General features: G+C 45.1%; 1 protein-coding gene across 2 annotated transcripts in view; it reads right to left on the bottom strand.

The window, feature by feature from the left end:
- The window catches only part of PHLPP1 (PH domain and leucine rich repeat protein phosphatase 1), a 143,358-nt gene extending 125,281 nt beyond the window's left edge, over positions 1–18,077 (bottom strand). For both annotated transcript variants that reach the window (XM_074826869.1, XM_074826875.1), the window contains exon 1: positions 16,426–18,077. In XM_074826869.1, coding sequence (XP_074682970.1) covers positions 16,426–18,046 — 1,621 coding nt within the window. In that variant the 5' untranslated portion in view covers positions 18,047–18,077. The remainder of the gene's footprint in view (positions 1–16,425) is intronic.
- Positions 18,078–19,497: the final 1,420 nt, after the last annotated feature.

Raw genomic sequence — 19,497 nt, 5'->3', positions numbered from 1 at the left:
TGATGGCTACAGCATTAATTACTATCTTACAACATTCTGCTAAACACATGCACACTGACAAGTTTAATCTTACAAAGGCATATGTTTCAACAGAGCAAATCCTACACCACCGACGGTGAGGAAAGGAGGCATGTAAGAAGTGGCTTTCATTAAAAACCAAGACATTTTTACATGTAAAGCTCATCCACACAGTAAGTCTTTGACTGCTAGTTTACCTGTGTGATGGGTCCCTAATACCAGATTACAAAGGCAGAGGGAACAACACAATGCTATGGAGACTGGTATTTAGAGGTGGTAGTATCTTGCACAAAGCATCTTGTGGCAAATGCTAAACTCACTTATATAAGCCAGAAGCTAAACAAAAAGACTTGGCATTACAGGAGAAAGGGTGACTCGTCAGAATTCACCTACTCGCAACTCTTGCAACTAGGAGGAGCAATAGTATAATTACACATGTTCGAACACCCCATTTTGTAACAGCAGTCATTAACTCACCATAACATGCTATAATAATGAAAAAGGGAAGAGAATTACACTTCCAGTGTAGCCCGGCTCTCTTCTTACTCACAATACAGTTAGACTTTCAAAGACAGTTACCTTCTCTTTAATATTTTGTATTCTGGAAGCAGAAACAAGCTAATTTAAAAAGTCCAGTTCCTCTTCATTTTCTCTATTTCTCCATTGTCCACTCTGCTCCAACATCAACCCATAATTTGCTCTCATTTCCAAGTGATGCCAACTCATTTCTTGGGCTGCCTGGCAACAGGAGTTTTAACTTGTAAACCTTCCCTCAACTGACATACTCCCCTCCTCCACTACTCAAGAACATGTCGAATAGCTGATGCTATTTATCCTCATTTTGCTAAAGACTTTCACAAGCTGTTAAAAAAATACCAGAAAACCAACCTTGAAGCAAATGTGTGCTTCCATGCACTTTTTAGTCTTGTTATGAAATTAGGTTCACAAAATAAATTTAAGTAATGGTCTGAGGAGATTAAAAACTTATATATAATTTTATACATACAGCCAAGCAGAAGATTTTTAATATAAATCTGTAAAAAGCAAAGCTGTCACAGTACTTTTACAGCTTAAAATGTTAAGCTGTTTTAAAAGGAAAAAGCTGCCATAGATATTCAGCACCATTACTTGTAATATAAAACAGAAATCAGAACTCATAGTTCTAAAGAAAAAATGAGCAATATGAAGAGGCTATCCAATGGCAGTAATTTTACACTCCTTGTTTCCTTGTTTTTGCTAGAATAATCCAGACATTTGTCATTACTTTCACACAGTTGCACATGTGGCAACACGTGCCATAATCCATACGTAAATGTTCTTAACAGACCACAATTCCAGAAACTACAGCACCTTAAGAAAACTACTTCATTCACAACACTTAATCTCATGAAGAGGAATTCAGACTGATCTCTAAAACTTGCAAGCTAGAGGATGGAAAAAGAAAAGAGCCCAAATACTCACTGTCAGAGTATAAGAGCAATGCTTTTCCTTATGGAAATTACAAAAGAAAGGAATGCAACTCAAAAACCCATTTCAGTTTTCAGGGTAAGAGGAAGTTGTAGGACAACATCACAGTAGCAAATGAAGTCTCCTAGCAGGGGAATCATTAAGTCCTATGCACGCCAGAACCCCAATAAAGGTGGAATCTTACAAAGGTGATTACTTAGCCTTAAGGTAATAAAAGTTTAAAATACTATTTGTAAGGCTTGCAAGTTTTATACCCCAGCATAAAAATACGTACTACAGCACATCCTATAAGCCAGAGAGACAAACTCTGGGATCCCCAACTCCGATTTGTTTTCCAGATGGAACACGTTTTATATAACTTACCCTGTTTACATAAAAAGGTTTTCAGCTATGGACTTCCCTGCTCTTTCACAGTTACCAAATGGTATATACCCACTGTTCCGTTAAGCGCTCCTCCTTTCCATTCTGCAACAGAGGATCCAGACACAGAAGTTTACAAGCAAACACCACCTCTGCAGGAGAGTTTGTGTTACCTCAATTCTGTTTGTTTTGGTGAAAATGCAACTTGTCCAATACCTGCTATACATGAGTATAGATAGCTACGCACTTTCTACAACGCATCAGTTGTACCAGCATACAACCCCCACTGAGAAGTCACTTTCCTTTCTCCTATACACTTTACACAAGTCAATTATGTCTATCACTGTGGTATCTAGTTATAAAGATTAGATACCACAGATTACAGATGTGGGACAGTTCCTGGGAAGTGAAATGAATGCTTAAGTTTGCAAAGCATTTTGTACTTCCTGTCTACTCACTTTGATTTAGTCATTGCTTTCTCAGTTTTGTTGCACCTTGTTGTCCTCTCTATCTCTACCTTTTCCTTGAACCAAGGGAAAGCCACTGTTACCAGCTTCCCCCTTCACCAGGCAGCAAATACACTTCCTCATCCCCTCCTCGACATTAGTAACAGTCTGTAAAAGAGCATTAGTAACAGTCTATAAAAGAATACAAACACTGGCTAGAACATTAGAACTCGAGTAGAGAAAGAATTATTTAACTTGAGCAAGTTAAGTATAAGCAGCCAGCTACCACATGCCAGACTAAAGTCTTCCTCATCAAACTCAGTACTTCAGAATATATAAGATTACATGTGCTAACAAAAAAGTACTGGTCTATCCCTGTTCAGACAAATCCTAACATACCAAAGTATTCAGCTATCTTGGGGCTGTGGACTGTGAACTTCTCATGATTCTTTGCTCTTTCTCAAGAGCTGCCAAGTGTATAAACTGTTCCCATTATTTACTCACAGATTAACAGTTGGTAAATTGGTCCCAGGGAATCGCTGAAGAATTTTCCTTATAACCATTTCCCTTGCTTAAAAAAAAAAGCCAACCACACAACGCCTCCCACCCCCACCCCCCCAACCCTGAATGAATGTGAGAACTTCCTGCACTCAGAACAGCATGAATAGACCTGGCAAGTAGTCAGGGAGATAGTACAGGCCCATGAATGCTCTGAATTCAGCTTCTGTGCTGCCGCTAAATTAAAGGAATTCAGGAGCCTCACAAAGGCTTGGTTATTTAATTATATTATAAAATAAAAGGCTGAATCTATTAGACAGCATACGAAAGAAACCCTTTCCCGAATGCCTGTGCAGAACAAGCAGCCCCAGTGACTCTGCCTAACCTTCTCCCTCTCCCCAGGGTGACGTCACCACCACGCTTCTGCCCAGAGCTGGCGATGGTGACAGAGCACTGCTCTACCTGCAGGCAAGAGCCTTCACCAGCTAGTTTGAGACAAACCGTGCTTCTTTAACATTTTTTTTTTTTAACCTTTGCTCTTCATTCACTTGGGAAACTCGTGACAGTTGCAAGCAAGCTACAACTGTATTTACCTCTGTACCTTCAACCCCTGACTAGATGCACTCATAGGTCAGCATTCAAATCCTCTTTTCACTTCAACTACTTTCAGTAAAAATTAAAGTGCAGACATTAATAAGAGTATCTACAGCCAGCAAATAGTGAGTTGCCAAAACCTCTACTTTTTTCCAATCATGTGCTACCTTCCCTCCCTTTATAACTAGCAAGGAACGAATGCACTCAGCAATTTGCCTTACAGGTCATTAGGAAACAAAATCAAAGCAGCTTCCTCTTGCAGAGGACTCTGCTGCTCACCAAATCTCTCAACAGCCTCACATACATGCAAGAAAAATGGATAGGGTCAGAATAGCAAAGAGCAGGAAAGATTAAAGTGACCTACAGCACAGTATACTAATTTTTACAGTTCAGCTACCCCTGCTTACAATTGGGGAGCTCAGCCTGTTACACGTGACACCTCTACTGATATCAGCACCTCATCCCTGTGCCTTGCCAGAAAGGTGAGAGCCCTCCATCAATTCAAACCTCAGTGAAATGCTCAGATTAGTGGCCGTGAGGACATGGCTTAATGAGACTGATAACTAGCTACCACCATGCTTTTCACTAACATGAAAGGAAGCAAACAAATGTCCACATTCAAAGCAAAGAAGCCAGGCATGCCTGCCTGCAGACAGTCCAACGGGGTACATTCTCCTAAGCACGAATTGCTAAAAGGACAACAGTAACTCCAGTGCTGAGAAGCAAATCTTCAAGACAATCCGAAAAGACAAAATGGGATGTTTATGTATAAATGATAAGACAAGGTTTACCTAATCTTTCATTAGGGAAATAAGGATGTTGTGCTATTGCTCTTCTACTGTGGATGAAGACACCACTATATTCAGACATTTCTGCTATGAAAGGATTAGTGGGTATTAGCTTTATGTCAGGTATTTGCTTTAGTACAGACAATATCTACATTAGGTATGAAGGTTAGATATTAGTCTCCAACCATCTTTGAGCAACTACACATTTTGCTGCAAAGCAGTATAGCCATGTCTACGGAGAAAGGCTCAAAGGATTTTCAGCTGGGTACATGCCTTACATGTTTAGAAAAATTAGTGGATATGTACAATAAAGAGCTATGCAAAAGTGAAACCTGAATGTGAAAAAAGCCAGTGCAACCAAAAACCCATAGAGCACCAAGGCACAACGGCCAAAGACCTATTGAAGGGCGTTGCCAGATAACATCTCTGATTAAGGCTTGCCACTATGCACAGCATCCAAACAAACTTAACAATACCACATCTGGAAAGACAACTCACCAATTCTTTAAGCGTAATATGGTTAAGAACCTCAGAGAATGAAGACAATATTTAGGCACAAGAACAGTGCACCCCTATCAAAATTACAGCTGTTCTTGCATTTACCAGTGATGAGTACACCTATGCAATCCTCTCCTGGACAGAAGTCTGCACACCGGGTTCCCAGAACCTGTTTATCTGGAAGCCATCCTCTTTCAGGGCTACAAGAGGACACTAGACTTGCCCTGTACCATATTCCTTAGCAGCACCTTCCTTCACAATTCAGAAAGGTCAATGATTGCTAAGTGCATTTTTTTTAACTTGACCAGTTGATCATGCCTAGCTTTGCTGGTGAGAGCAAGCAAGAGAGCAGTGCCAAATGCTGAGTCTCCTCCACATTTGCTGTACACATTCCTAAAAAGCACAAGCCTTATGGATGTGCCACCTGTAATACCACTGTTTACAAGTCAGTCTAATGTTACAAGATTCAATACACCCAATTTCAGGTTCAAAGGCTATAACAGCATGAACTCTTCTACTGTCAGCCATAATTCTTACTATGCCACATTAGTCTTTTCCCTTTCTTTCATAATCTTAAACTCCTACATTTGCAAGCGACACAGTGCTGGGTGAAGAACATACATGTGACCTGGGATTTAAGAAAGGATGGATGGAAGGAAGGATGGAAAAAGGGGAAAAAAGAAAAATTAAAGGAAAAAAAGAAGAAAAAAAGGAAAAAAGTTTAGCTGCATATTCTAGGCTACAAGGATCTACAGTTGATCTACACTTTGCTATCTGCTGACAGTCTCAAGACATGCTGTTCACAACTAAGGTGCCAAATCTGCGTTCTCCCATTTCCACAGTGTAAGTAAGTAATATCAGTTATTTGCCAGGAACTCAAAATACACCTCCTACTAATGCAAAACCGAGGCCGCATGAGGTGCTGAAACTGCTCACACTCCAGTGGAGCACTATACAAAGGATCATACCCCATCCAGTGTTGCAATTTAAATATATACCCCAGGCTCTAGCAGACCGTTTTTCTCCAGAGAAACACTTATTCTGACACTAACAGAAGGAATATGATTTAGCCCACTGCAGGCTACAAAGCGTCTTAATCTTTGTACTATGATATCTAGCAATACTGACCAACATATTTTCATCTAGGAAAAACGAAAGGAGCTGGAAGTTGCAAAATAAACCAGCATCTTTTATCACACAGATTCAGAAAAGAAACATTCAGAAACATTTGTCTTACAAGAGACACTTCCAACATGGAATACGTAAAGCAAGTAAAATATTTTAGTCTTCTCGTATTAGCAGGAATTAATGTCATTTGATTAAGAAGATTAAAGAGACACAAACCAAGGAGTTCTGAGTGCTATAGTCTAATCTTAAGGGGAATGAATACAGATGATACCATTGTTCTGGAAGTTATGAAACAGAAAAACTCTGTATTTAATAGTCTGAAATGTATCACATTAATCTTGGGGTTATTCATAGTGAATATACAGACTGTAGATACTATTTTGGTTGATATAGACAAGAGACTTGATATTTACGCCACAAAAAAAAAAAAAAAAAAAAAAGGATAAGACATGTCCACAGCCACTTCACAGAGCTCGGACACTTCAAAGAGTTCAGATTCTCATTCTCAGCCAGTCCTTTCTTTTATTAGCTAGGACACCCAAGACAAAAAAAAGTTAGCTGCTTGCTCCTGAAAGGATATAAACTCAGGTCTACTTCTAACCACTGAAATTTTAATCCACACAACCATGCTGTGAGCTCCATGCTTTTACCAAGACAGTACATTAAAAATCCTCAACTCTAGGACTGAAACAGGGGAAAAAAACCTTTCATATAATTACATATTACACAGCTTTCAACAAGCTCCTGTTGGTATTTCTGAAATGTTAAATTGTATCTCCCACACATATGTGATTAACTTCACTTTGAGAAACATCCTGTTTGCAACCTGCAAACTATCTTGCCTTTATGTTTGTAGCCAGGTAGTACTGATACCAGAAGAGATCAAGAGCTCCCAGACTGTTGACTTCAGTACATTATACATGCTAGCCTTCTTCCAGGTGTTCCACCACTTCATTCGTAATAGTTTTTGTCATTAACTTTTTTTTATTCCAACAGGCAAGCTTTATAGCAGGAAAGAAAATATATGTAGATGCAGCAAGCCAATAATGACAAACAATATTAGGTTGTCTCAGGCATAATTAAATTTCATAAATAAAATGACTGCTAATGGAGACGGTTGTCCCCTAGAGGTCTGTCTGTCCCACTAAGGAACACACAGTGAAAGGAAAAATACATTCCTCCATCACTTACAATTTGAGTCAATAATCATAAAATAACATGCTAAGTCGTCACTGGTAGATCTGACCAATTATCTTATGAGCAAGTAGATTGCATATATAGTTAGCTTTGCTACTTGCAGGACTCTTATCCCAAATCCAGTGCTACTACTTATTATCTGCTTTTAAAAAAGGTTAGAGAGGATCAGACAGGAAGAAAAAGCAAGTGTTTGATGGAGAACAACAAAATGTCATTGTATGCAATTCTGATCAGAAAACTCACTGTCCACTTAGAAACCTACTAGTTTCAAGGTAGCTTTAAAACTGATGAGAGCTACTTAGATAAGGACCATCTATAGCTTACATAAAAACAAAATCATTGCTAGTAAGAACTTTAAGCTTTTCTGTACCATTTATTTTAAAGCAAAGAATAGGTCGAATCTAGGCATAGTTATTGTTTAAAGAAGCATGCAGCTTTTTCAAAGGAAAGAAGTTGGTATTATTCTCATCAACTGAAGGTGCCTGAATCACAGGTTTTGTTCTACCCCTAAATGCTGCATCTGAAATTCTCTCCTCACCAGAGCATGCATTCAGAAAAGGAGTGGCCTGCTACTTATCTTAATTACAGGTCTTACTATCTCTTTCTCTTTGGACACAAAGCTTCATAAATTGAACAAACAGGAAGAGAAACTGCATTCAGATTACATAATGAGGTTTATGTAAATCGCACCTACAGCCTAGGGTCCTGAACTTCAAAGACATTCCAGCTCCTTGTTACCCCTTGGACCAAGGCCCATTGTTTTGTCTTTATTTAAATAAGTTGGCATGGCACTTGGAGGGCTTGCAGATGAGAGGAACCGGTTCAAGTGGCTATTATGGGGTTTTGAGAATTATGAATACGATTCAGAGCCTAGTGAAGTTGGTTTGAAGATTCCCATTGCCATTGGACAAGACCAGGAACAATCAATACCCTTCAGAGGGCCAAACTTACCTCTGGCCCACAAAAAAATGTTGAGTTAAACTTTAAAAATCATCTCCACTTACACAATTTCGTTTTCCTTCAACACTGAGAACTAAGCTAGATAAAATTGGCGAGAAAAATCCCCTGAAACTCAGTTATTTTACATCAATATGTAAATAGTTATTCTTAGCTGTCAAACCGAGGAACACACAGTTAGTTGGGCAATGAGTATTTTCAGCATCCCTCCAAATAAGTCAAAGCCAGCTGGAAGAAATTTTACTTCCCCATCGACAGAAAAAGCTTCAAAGAATAGTATGCTATGTTGTGAAATTAAATGACTCTTCACTCCAGGAGGTCTTTCTTCCTGATTTAACAGTTGTCATTTTTAAATTGTTCTTTAAAGAAGAATTTTTGCCCCTTAAATAACTGGGGGGGGGGGGGAGGTGCAAAAGCCCCAAAAGATTCAGCAACACTCCCATTCTTCCACGTATTTTAACCACAACCACAGGAGAAGAAAGTCTCAGCCATCAGACCCAAAGGGTCAGTACTAGCTAGCTAAACAGGGAAGCAAGAGGAATCCTGATTGTGGCAACTGGCATAAAGAACCTGGACTATCAACTTACATAACTAAATGATTTTATGTGACAGTGGCAGAAGGTAAAGAGGGGGTGACCACAAGACGGTAACTTACAGACAGGACACCAAATGGCCATTACTGACAGTGCTTTTTTAAAAAAAAAAAAAAAAAAAAAACAGCAAATACTAAAGTGGGTGTGCCAGCATGGACACCACAGAAAACTGATTTTACTATTAATTTTCCCTACCTGAAATCCTGAATAGAATTTCAGCAGGACACAATATTGCTATTCATTTACAACCCACATACATCCCTCCGTGCTGCTAGGACTGCTGCTTCATTCCAACAGGAAAGTGATGTCTATTCTTTGCATGTAACATTTTATCACCTAGCACACATATAATAAAAATTAAATTAAGAGCCAATTAAAATATATCATAAATAAAAAGACTTGACTTTAAAATTCTCCAATACCTAAGATGGCTTCAGTATTTAACAGCAATCAGTGGGAAAACATTCAATTAGAATTTGCCACTAGTTATTTTTGGAAAATGATATCCATGTTAACATAGCATACTGGACAAATGCCAGATTAATTGGAAAAAAATATTGTACAACAGATACAAGTTATTTTATAGTGAAAACTGTAAAAATTATTCTCTACAAAAAGGTAATGCTGCAGCTAACTCAGTCGTCCAGAAAAGCCATTTGAAGGACAAAAGTTACACAAAGAATAAAATGAGGCACTTTTGAATGAAGCATGAAGCTGAAAATCCAGAATTTTCATACAAAATTTGACATAAAATATGTAGGGCTACCTCAAATCTACACACAACTCTATCATTACCGTACAGTTGGAATTTTAACTTACGTTTCCAATCTCACAGATTATTATTATAAGCAAGACATTATTATTTTAAAAGTGAGGGCATTGTCTTCCTGTGAAGTTTCTTAAATATCTCGTGAAGAGCTTAGTGTTTCAGAATTCCTATCTTACAGCCAAATCTAGAAAAACTTAAGACATTAATTTTTCAGTGAGTTTAAAACATTTTAGTTGTTTACAAAGGTTGGTTGCATTTCTCTTAAACATTTTTGAGAAGGAAAAAATAAGCTGGAATCACATGGCCAAGACAGTGAAGCTTAAAAAACAAGAGGCTTTAGTACACCCCACTCTGTCCCTTTTACCTGAATTGGTTTCTCCACACAAACGACAACTGACTCCAAGCATCAAAGTCTATTCCATGTGAATCCACACCAAAAATAAAAAAAGAAACCTTACCAAAAAAAACCCTCAAAGGTAAACGCAACATTCAGCTCTCTGGGTCAAAGAATAAAGTTATTAAAGGGCTATTTCAGACATACAGCTTCCCGGAGTGCAAATCCTCGTTTGAGCAAAAGTTCTAAAACAGAGCAATAAAATTGAGTCAGGGGAAGCTGAAAACAAGTACACGCACAGATTTATCTGATCTAAAATACCAGCGTGCCCCATTCCACCAGCAGTGAAATAATGAAACACTGAAGATTAAGTCAGTGTCTTTGCTTCTACTGTCCAAGGCAAACAGAAAGTCAGTCTTTGTTGTTTTGGCTTTTTTCCCCTGTATCAAGATACTAATAGCTTAAGCAGTTAATTCAAAATGACCACCCCTTAAATGCAGAGGAAAATACTGCTGTAAGCATGCGAGGCACAGGTTCACTCCAAATTAAAAAGCTGAGTGTAACAAGCAGCACTCTTCAGAATTTCTATCTCTAAGCTTCTATTGTATGGAATTCTGTACACATATACTTTTCAGACAGACCCTCTCAGACATGGTGTTTTATACTTGCTTCTCTTCCAAAGGATCACTTCAGTAACAAAGAAATCTCTCTTTATATTGTTTTCTAAAACTACAGAGTAGTTTTTGGTAGTAAATCAGCACATACCAGTTGCTAACACTGTTTCAAATGAATGTTTCTTTTTTTTTTTTATACTATTAAGTAGTATCGTCGCTTCAGATGCACAGCAGTCTGTCAGTGTCCTAATAGAACAGATGGATGTTTTAATTGCACAGGGACTTTTAGGTGTATTAGCAGTTCCATCACCAAGAGGATGTTTATGCAGTTTAAAAAAAAATTAAATTTAAGGAAATAGCTGGTGAGATATGGAAAGACAGATATCAATACATACAGAGAAAAGAATTAAAAAAAAAAAAAAAAAAAAAGAATGCTGCATTCCATGCTGCAGCAGTGAGAAAATTCAGCTCCTGGATGTACCAATTTAGGTACTACATTTTTAGTATATATAGTAACTCTTATGTACATCACACTGAAATCTCCTGTGTTGGTACTTCACACGTACTTAAATTATGGATGCTAGCCAGGAGTACAACAGATTTAAAAGTTGCAAAAACCATTGTACTTAACAGCTGTCACATACCAAAGCTCAGCTGCGGTTTCACCAGCATTCCAGCATTATCTGAAGGGCTCCTCCTGTGCAGGAGAGGCCACTGTGCTCTCAGAGCCCCCGAAAGCTGCTTACCTTCGAAAGACCCCATTCCAACTGCGAGATCAGCAAAGGCCTATGCAGTGAACAGGTGGAGCAAGCCAAAGGCACTGCAGCCGTTTTAAACTTTATGGCAGAACAGAACTAGAAATTTCACTACTTTGGTCCCATCAAGGACCAACCTTGAATTTAAACACACTATTTAACTGAAATGAGATAGTTTCCCAAAGTTGCAAGTTTTAGGTATTACTGCTCTTTGCAGGAGATGTCAACACATAAATGATTACAAGGTAAAAGAATGTACATCCAAGTCACATCAGGAAGGAAAAAAAAAAAAAATCCAAGATCATGGCAGCCTAAGGCAGAAGTTGTTTTTCCTTTTGGTTTCAGACAAGGTCAGAGACCTCTCCTGTCCAATCACATCTGTAAAAAAATGTCTATTCACATTAATGTGAATTAATTTCTTTCACGTTAAATAAGATCCTGGATTTTAGAACTAAGTCAGTGTTCCAAAGGCAGCCCTTTAAGGCACGGCTGTTCTACCCTCAGTTAAGAAGCACATCTGTCTTTGGCACGTTTTCCCCCCTTAAATGGCACTTAGTCATCTTAAATCGAGTTTACCAATGTATTAAATAGCTGAACAGAGTTATTCACCAAGTAGCACAACAAGCAGCTAGCGATTCAATACGTGTCACATTTCACAAAGCTCAGCACTGCCAGGCCTACAGTGTTTTCATGGAAGAGTAAGCTTCTAAAACCATGTTTCCATCCATACAGCTGGAAGTCTTAGTGTGACCTCAACTACCAAGTGTACTTTTTTAAAAAAACAACCAAACAAGTACTTAGATCACTGCAATTGACACTAGATCTTCTCACCCTTATCTTCATACTGGACACACCAATATTTCTTGTAATGAACTTTAAGACAAAGCTGGATTCATTTCTCCTCACAGCTTTCTAAAAGGCCATATGAGCAAAAAGCATCTCTTCCCAAATCTGACAGCTAGTTGCAAAATTAACACCCCTAATTAGATCTGGCACTTCTTAATAGTCTGTCTATAGGCAATGATCTACCAAAAAGTGATATATTTGATGACACCAGCAGGTGCAGAAGCCCTATGTCACATCAAAGAGCAGAGAATTTAATGGTGGCCAAGTGCCAGAATTACAAACAACATCACCTTTCACTACTAAAACAAAAAAGCCTCAAACATCCATTGTACTGAACCAGTCTTCAAGATCATGTTACTTGTGCTCCTTGCCACGCAGATGCTCCAGAACACAGCACTGCATATGATTCCGTCCTTATTTTTGATCTAAAGTCTCAAAATAAGCACGGGGTTTTTTTGCAGTTTTTAAATGACGAGATTGGTGTATTAGACTATTTTTCCTTCTACATGCAAATTATAGAGAAGTCAAGGCCACTCCCTCACTACAAAAAGGACACTGAATTACTCGAGCGTGTCCAAAGAAGGGCAATGAAGCTGGTGAAGGGTCTGGAGCACATGTCGTATGAGGAGCGGCTGAGGGAACTGGGGTTGTTTAGTCTGGAGAAGAGGAGGCTGAGGGGAGACCTCATCGCCCTCTACAGCTACCTGAAAGGAGGTTGCAGAGAGCTGGGGATGAGTCTCTTTAACCAAGTAATAAGCGATAGGACAAGAGGTAATGGCCTCAAGTTGCACCAGGGAAGGTTTAGACTGGATATTAGGAAGCATTTCTTTACAGAACGGGTTGTTAGGTGTTGGAATGGGCTGCCCAGGGAGGTGGTGGAGTCCCCATCCCTGGAGGTGTTTAAGAGTAGGGTCGACATGGCGCTGAGGGATATGGTGTAGTTGGGAACTGTCAGTGTTAGGTTAATGGTTGGACTGGATGAGCTTCACTGTCTTTTCCAACCTAGACATTTCTGTGATTCTGTGAACTTATGTTTTACAAAAATTATTTTTACAGAGCAATAAGGAATATTGTAACTTGTTTGCAAGAAGCCTTCTGGATTACAGCCACTCTTATGGTTTTAGGAATAGTTTACTAAGTCTGACCTAATCGGTCTCCCAGAGACAATATCATGACTGTAACTGCACTATGGATTCTTATACAATTCCATAACTCAGTAACATAGTATCTCAGCAGAAAGCTATTTAACCATATCCTTTTAAATAGAGATTAAGTATTTGGAACTTTGAGGACAGTATCTGTTGTTGAGATAGATTTCAACAGAGAGAAAAGTTGACTAATGCCCAATTCAGCTTAAATTGATGTTACAGGGAGTAGGATCAGACCCTTAAAGCTGCAAGGGACTTTGTTTTAGCAACAGCATTATCTGTTTAATGCTCAGTCAAGAGATTGAAGAAATGAACCACACTCACACCCTAAGTAAGAAAAGGAGAGGAGATACCAAAATGAAGATGCACTAACCACATTCTGAAACAAACCAAGGCAATGTACAGGGAGCACTTTTACATTCCTAGTGTCACATTTCGGTTTTGGGGGCTTTTAAATTTTGAATTCTGCATTAAAAGAACAGATATTTCATTTATAGACTGTTTGTGGACTACTACTTACTAAGAAAGCTGTTTTGTCATAGTAAAAAAATCCTGATTCTCTGCAGTTCTCCTAGCAATTTTTTTTTAATCTGTATTTTCCAGGTTCCACAAGTAGAGAAATTACCAACCTACAGTAATCAGTAAAATCATTGGCTGTATCATCTTATTTGGAATTTGTAATGTTAAGTTTCAGTATAGTAATCTTCCACTCTTAAAACTGTCTCTCCCCAGAAATAAAAAAGCCTGAAAGTCACCACTGTGCTCTCTTCTTCTCTCCCCACTCCAAGGGGATTAGGTGAAAGAATTCTTTTTAGAAGCAATGCAATAAATCCAGCCTAGGTTTATGCCATTTTACATCAGTACAAGACCATGATCGCCAAATCCTACTGAGACAGCTCGCAGGAAATTACAGGGATAGAGATGCTAGTGGTTCTCTACCCACTGGGACAAGCCGGGCTGCTTAAACCAATGAAGTCCCAGGCAAACAGGAAATCAGTGTTTTAAAGCTTTCCTTAGGGTACAGTCCTGGAGGATCATTTATAAAAAAGGTACTTCTCCTAAACAAAACACCCTAACTTTGGGGCCAAAAAAACACTCCCCTTTCCAGTTTAATTTGATGTGTATTCTTTTCAAGTGTCTCTCCTTCCTCCCTCCCTTTCATCTCTGGGGGGGAGGGATATTTAAAATAAGGAAGCAGAGATAGCTTGCCAAGACAGTTACATAAAATCAGTATGATTACATGTCAGTAATATTTTCTTAGCTGTTTTTGGCTGGTCTGGTACATTAGATGCTGCAACCATTCTGCTACAAGCACCTGATCACAGGTGTTGCAGATGTTGATCACAGATCCCCTCAAAGAGATAAGGATTTAAAAAAAAAAAAACACTGCACTTTTGAAGTACAGAGGCATACTTCTTAGCATATGAACTTGCATAAGAAATTTGCATTAATTTACTCCTATGTACACTTACAGAAATGCACTTCTATTTAGCAGTTTTGTACAAGGAAGTCCAAAATGTACAAGCTCGTACATCAGTACAAGCTAGCAATCAAGTTGAGACACTGAAATAAAACAGAGTTGGAACATCCGCATTTAACATATAGAATTAATTATTTAATGCATAAAAACTACATGCAAACAGGCTTAACTGTGCATAAGACTTAGCTATGCTTTCCGATTGTGTTTTCTTTAGAACACATCCTGTCGGGAAGAAAGGAGGCACACGGCTGTCCCGTTTTAAAACGTGCCTGTGCATCCCCCTTTAACGGTGGGACTGGAAATAAAGGAAGCAACGACCCTTCCAGCATCACCTGCTGACTTCCACCTTCAACAGTGCAGTGGAGAAAGCCGCAGAACACCATCACCTGAAAAAAATATTTTAGCTCCTTTCTAACCCAAACATATCAAACGTATTTCTGTCAATTCCTTGAACAAATACTACTTCTGCACTCATTATGGCAGGGTCATTATACAACCGACCGAGAAATCTGAAGAAAAGCTGAATTGACCACTCGCCACCACTCCCACATTCTCTTCTGAATAAAGGAGGGCACTTATCTAGTGTACTGCTCTCCTTCCCACCCCACCATTACGGCCTTTATTTGGCATTCAGCGGAATTCACTCGAGAGAAGAATCTCTGTATTTTTCAGAGTTCAAGCTCTGAATTCTCACGGTTCTGTGAAGGAGCACTCCGTTCAGCCAACCCGGCAAGGGGACGGATGGCATTTGCTACTTTGCTAGCAGGACCTTATCTTTGGACACCACCTTTACCCATTCCACATTACTAGGTATCTGAACGCTTACCTGTACATTAAACAGTCTCTCCTTGGAGAGACTGGCAGAACAGTTAAACCCCAAAGAGTTCCAAGATTAGAATAAGTATTTTATACAAACTAATTCAACTGACACACAAGTTATTTTTAAACCTCTCTAAAACTGCAGAAGGTTGCATAATTACAACGTGGGAGCTAACTTTTCCACCCAGTACTCCCCAAATTCTGTACTGTAAGTTGTAAGAGCAAAGCTGCACTAAAAAGCTTCTGCCTTTTCATTACCAAGGTTTTGAGTACCCTGTTCTCAAAGGCTGTGTCGTGTACTTGCCCATTTTCCTCGCTTACTGCCTCAGCCTCTCCGTGAAGTCTCGCTACTCTCCCAAAAGGGAAGATTGATGGCAAGCGCTGACACCACGGGAAACTAAGTCTGGGATTCTGTTTGCGGGGAACGCCCCGTCCTCAGCTCAGGAATCTGCGCGTCCTGCACAGTTGCAGCCTATTTCAGGAGCAAAACTGCGCGGAGCCTTTCCCTCCCGCACAAGCCCTCCTTGCCCCGACCCCGCTGCCCGGCGGTCTCGGCGCTCCCCGCCAGCGAGCTGCCGGCACCCCGCAAAGCCCCGAAACGGCCCCCGACCCTCCCTCCCCCCCTCCCTCCCCAGCAGCGGCACCGATGCGTCTCCCGGCGCCAGGGAAAGCAGCAGACGAAGGCCGATTTAACCTCGCACGCCCAGCGCCGCTGCTGGAAGCGGGGAACAACAGAGGAGCGACCTCCATTACCCACGCGTGGAAGGGCGGGGGGGCGGGGGCTGCACTGGCACAGCGGCAGCTCCGGAGCAGCCCGCGGCTTACGAGCACCGCTCGCACACCCCGGCTTCCCCCGGCAGCCGGCCCGGGGCAGCCCTACCCGCCGCCGCCGGGGACCTCCCCGCACGGCCCCTCCCCGGCGCGGCGACGCCCGCGGGCCACCTTCCCCGGGAGAGGAGACGGCCCCGGGTCCGGCCACGGCGGAGGCGCAGCGCCCGCTCGCCCACGCCCTCCCCTCACCCCGGGCGCCCAGAGGGCGGGTGAAAGTGTCGCCCCCCACCGCACATCCCCCCCCCCCCCCCCCCCACCTCCTCCGGTCGCCCCCGCCCCGCTCACCGGCGTAGAAGCGGATGAGGCAGCCGGTCTCCGAGTCCATGCCCTCCTCCTGCACCCGCCACAGGTCCCGGAAGCCCAGCTGGGAGAGGTAGTCGTTCTGGATCTGCAGCGGCTTCTCGTGGGCCTCCAGCCGCCGGCTGGTCTCCCCGTGGAGCTGCACGTACAGGGCGGGCGGCCCCGGCGGTGCGGCCCCCGCCAACGGCTCCCGCCCGCCGGCCGCGCCCGCCGGCGCCCCCCCCGCCCGCCCCGGGGGCAGCTCTCCCGGGCAGGGGAGGGGGGCCCGGCCCGGCCCCGCACCTGCTTCCACCCCGTCGGGGGGCACCGGCTCCACCTCCAGCTCCTCCGAGGAGGACGAGCCGCCGCCGCCGCCGCTGCTGTAGGGGTCCAGCCGGTCGGAGACGCTCTCGGCGCTGGGGCTGAAGCTCTCGGTGTCGGAGCCGGCCGGCCCCAGCTCCCCCAGCAGGGAGGGGCAGGAGAGCGGCGGCCCCGCCAGGTACAGCTCGGCCGGCGGCGCCCCGGGGCTGAAGTCGGAGGGCGCCGGGCTCGGCCGGCCGCCGGCCGCGTCCCTCTCCTCGGCGCTGCCGCCCAGCGGCAAGCGGCCGGGCCGCGCCGCTTCCCCGCAGTCTCCTCCGGCCAGCCCGCTCCGCGTCCCCCGCCGGCTCCTCGGCCTCTCCTCCGGCTGCGGCCGCTGACCCTCCGCCGCGGGCTCGGGCGGCGCCTCGGCGGGGGCCGCCGGCGGCTCGGGCGGGGGCTGCGGCGGCGCGCCCGCCTTGCCCAGCACCCGCACCACGCTGCTGCCGCCCCGGTGGCCGAGCTGCTGCAGGCGGGCCGCCACCTCGGCCGCCGTGGTCTCCAGGGTGCAGAGCACCGGCCGCAGGTAGCAGTTCATGTGGCGCTCGTAGACGTGGACGCAGCCCCGCTGCAGGTCCCGCCGCACCCAGTCCCGCTCCGGGGGCTGCAGGGGCTGCAGCTGCCGCGGCGGCTTCACCAGCAGCGCCTTCCTGTCCAAGCTGCGGGTGCCCAGCGCGGCGGCGGGGGCAGCGGCGGCCGAGGAGGCGGCGGCCGAGAGGTTCCTCTTCAGCCTCCCCCGCCGCAGGAGCAGGGAGTTGGCGCTGCCGGCCCCGCCGGGGGCCGCCGGAGTCCCGCCGGCCGCCGGGGGCGCGAAGCCGCCGGCTACCCCTCGCCTCCGCCGCGGGCCGCCGGCTCCTCTGCCGTCCAGCTGCCCGCCGCCGCCCGACGGCTCCACGCCGCTCTCCGCGCCGGGCGCTGCCCGGCTCCTCCTGCCCGGGGAGCCGCTCTCCGGCTCCCCCGGCCCGCCGCCCGCGGCCGGGGCTTCTCTTGCTCGCTGCTGCGCGGGCTCCATTGCCCGCGGGGCCGGGGATGCCGCCGCCGCCCTGCTGGGAGCGCCGCTCGGCGGCCCGGCGCGGCGCGGGGGGGGCCGAGCGGGGCGCGGCGCCGCGTCCCGGGGGGGGTTACGTAGCAGCGGGGCGCATTCCGCCGGTGTCCTCGCGCCGCGCGCCCGGCTCAGCCCTGCTCCCCAGCTGTCGCGAGCGCCATTAGGGCGGCCGAGAGCGAGTGAGCCCGCCGCGCGCCGCGCGCCCGCCCGCTCCCCGCGCCTCATGAATATTAAGCAGCCCCCGCCCGGCCGCTGACAAGAGCCGCCGAGCGAGGGAGGCTCGCGAGGGTGACGCCACCGCTCGCGCGGCGGGGCGGGGCCTCGCCGATAAACACAACGTGACCGCGCCTGGGGCTGGGAGGGCGGGGGCGGGCCGCGGGGGCTGCTGGGAAGTGTAGTCCCGGGGAGAGCCCCCCTCCCCCCCCGACTACAAGTCCCGGCAGCCCCCGCTGCTCGGTTTCCCGCCGCGCCCGGCGGTCCGGCCGTTGACCGCGGTGGGGGATGGCGGGTTCCCTTCCCTCAGATGGGTGCCCCCGGCCTTTTTCCTAGAAGGGGGGGGGGTGGGTTGCCGCCTTGGGTGACCGAGGCCCACCCGCCCCACGGTGCGCCTGGCCGGCCGGGCACATGGCACCTCGCAGCCCCGCAGTAAGGGCAGTTTGCCCGCGCTGGTGCGGAGGCCCCGGGGGCAGCTCCGGGCGGCCCGCGCCCCGCGGTGCATTACTGCCCTGACCGTGATCGTGGCCGTGACTGTGGCCGTGATCCGCCGGCCAGCTTCCCTCCCCCCACTGCCCGCAAGGGCCGAGCAGCCTCTGGAGCGAGAGCCAGCTGGCCAGCCAGGCGTGAGGGCGGGAGCCCGGAATGTGCTGGAAGTCCCGCCGCTTCTCCTCGCTGGCCTGGACAGGTGTCATGTGCCGCCACCCCTTGCGGCACGGGGCTGAACCCGTTTTAAAATTATTCCCAGGACTTTGGTTGTATTCCTTAAGTCTTACCAGAAGGTTTTACAGAAATGGCTGATGAAGGGAAATGGGCGGCCTGGAGTGCTGATAATGAGACCTGGGTATGGTCACCCTTGTGCTGCGCCTCAGTGGGAATGGCAGTGCTTAGCAGTAATTGCTGGCACCTGGCAGCATATGCGGAAAGATTTTACAGGTTCAGTGATTGTACCCATTCCGCTCTAAACTGACACATTATCCACACTGGCTGTCTCAACGCAGAACCTGAGCTCTGAGCCCAGGCAATCTTTTTGTCTGAGGAGAGAGATGATCTCTTCAGATCCAAGGTGGAGAAAAACATGGAAATGTGTGTGGGAAATACACATATATATATATATAGATATATACACACACACACCAAGAAAGACCTGCTTTTTGAGTAGACTCACAGAGAAAGTTTCAGTGCTATTAATTTGTCACTGTATTCCGGGGACTAAAATTACTGAAAATACTTACTTCTTAAAATTGCTTAGAAGCAGCCATTAAATAGCAACATTTTTACCCCCAAATGTAATTTTAAATGAATTACCAAAAAGGAAAATTACAATTGTAATATATTACAATATTACAAATTGAATAATAAATTCAGTTAGCAGTGTGAAAGCATGAATTTTCTTACTGTAAGGAGACCATACTACAGTATTTATTCAGAGAAATCTCTTACACTTCTGGGGGCGTTTTAGC

The sequence above is a fragment of the Strix aluco genome, chromosome 1 (assembly GCF_031877795.1).
Source record: "Strix aluco isolate bStrAlu1 chromosome 1, bStrAlu1.hap1, whole genome shotgun sequence".
NCBI lineage: Eukaryota > Metazoa > Chordata > Aves > Strigiformes > Strigidae > Strix > Strix aluco.
This window is presented reverse-complemented; position numbering and strand designations above follow the sequence as displayed.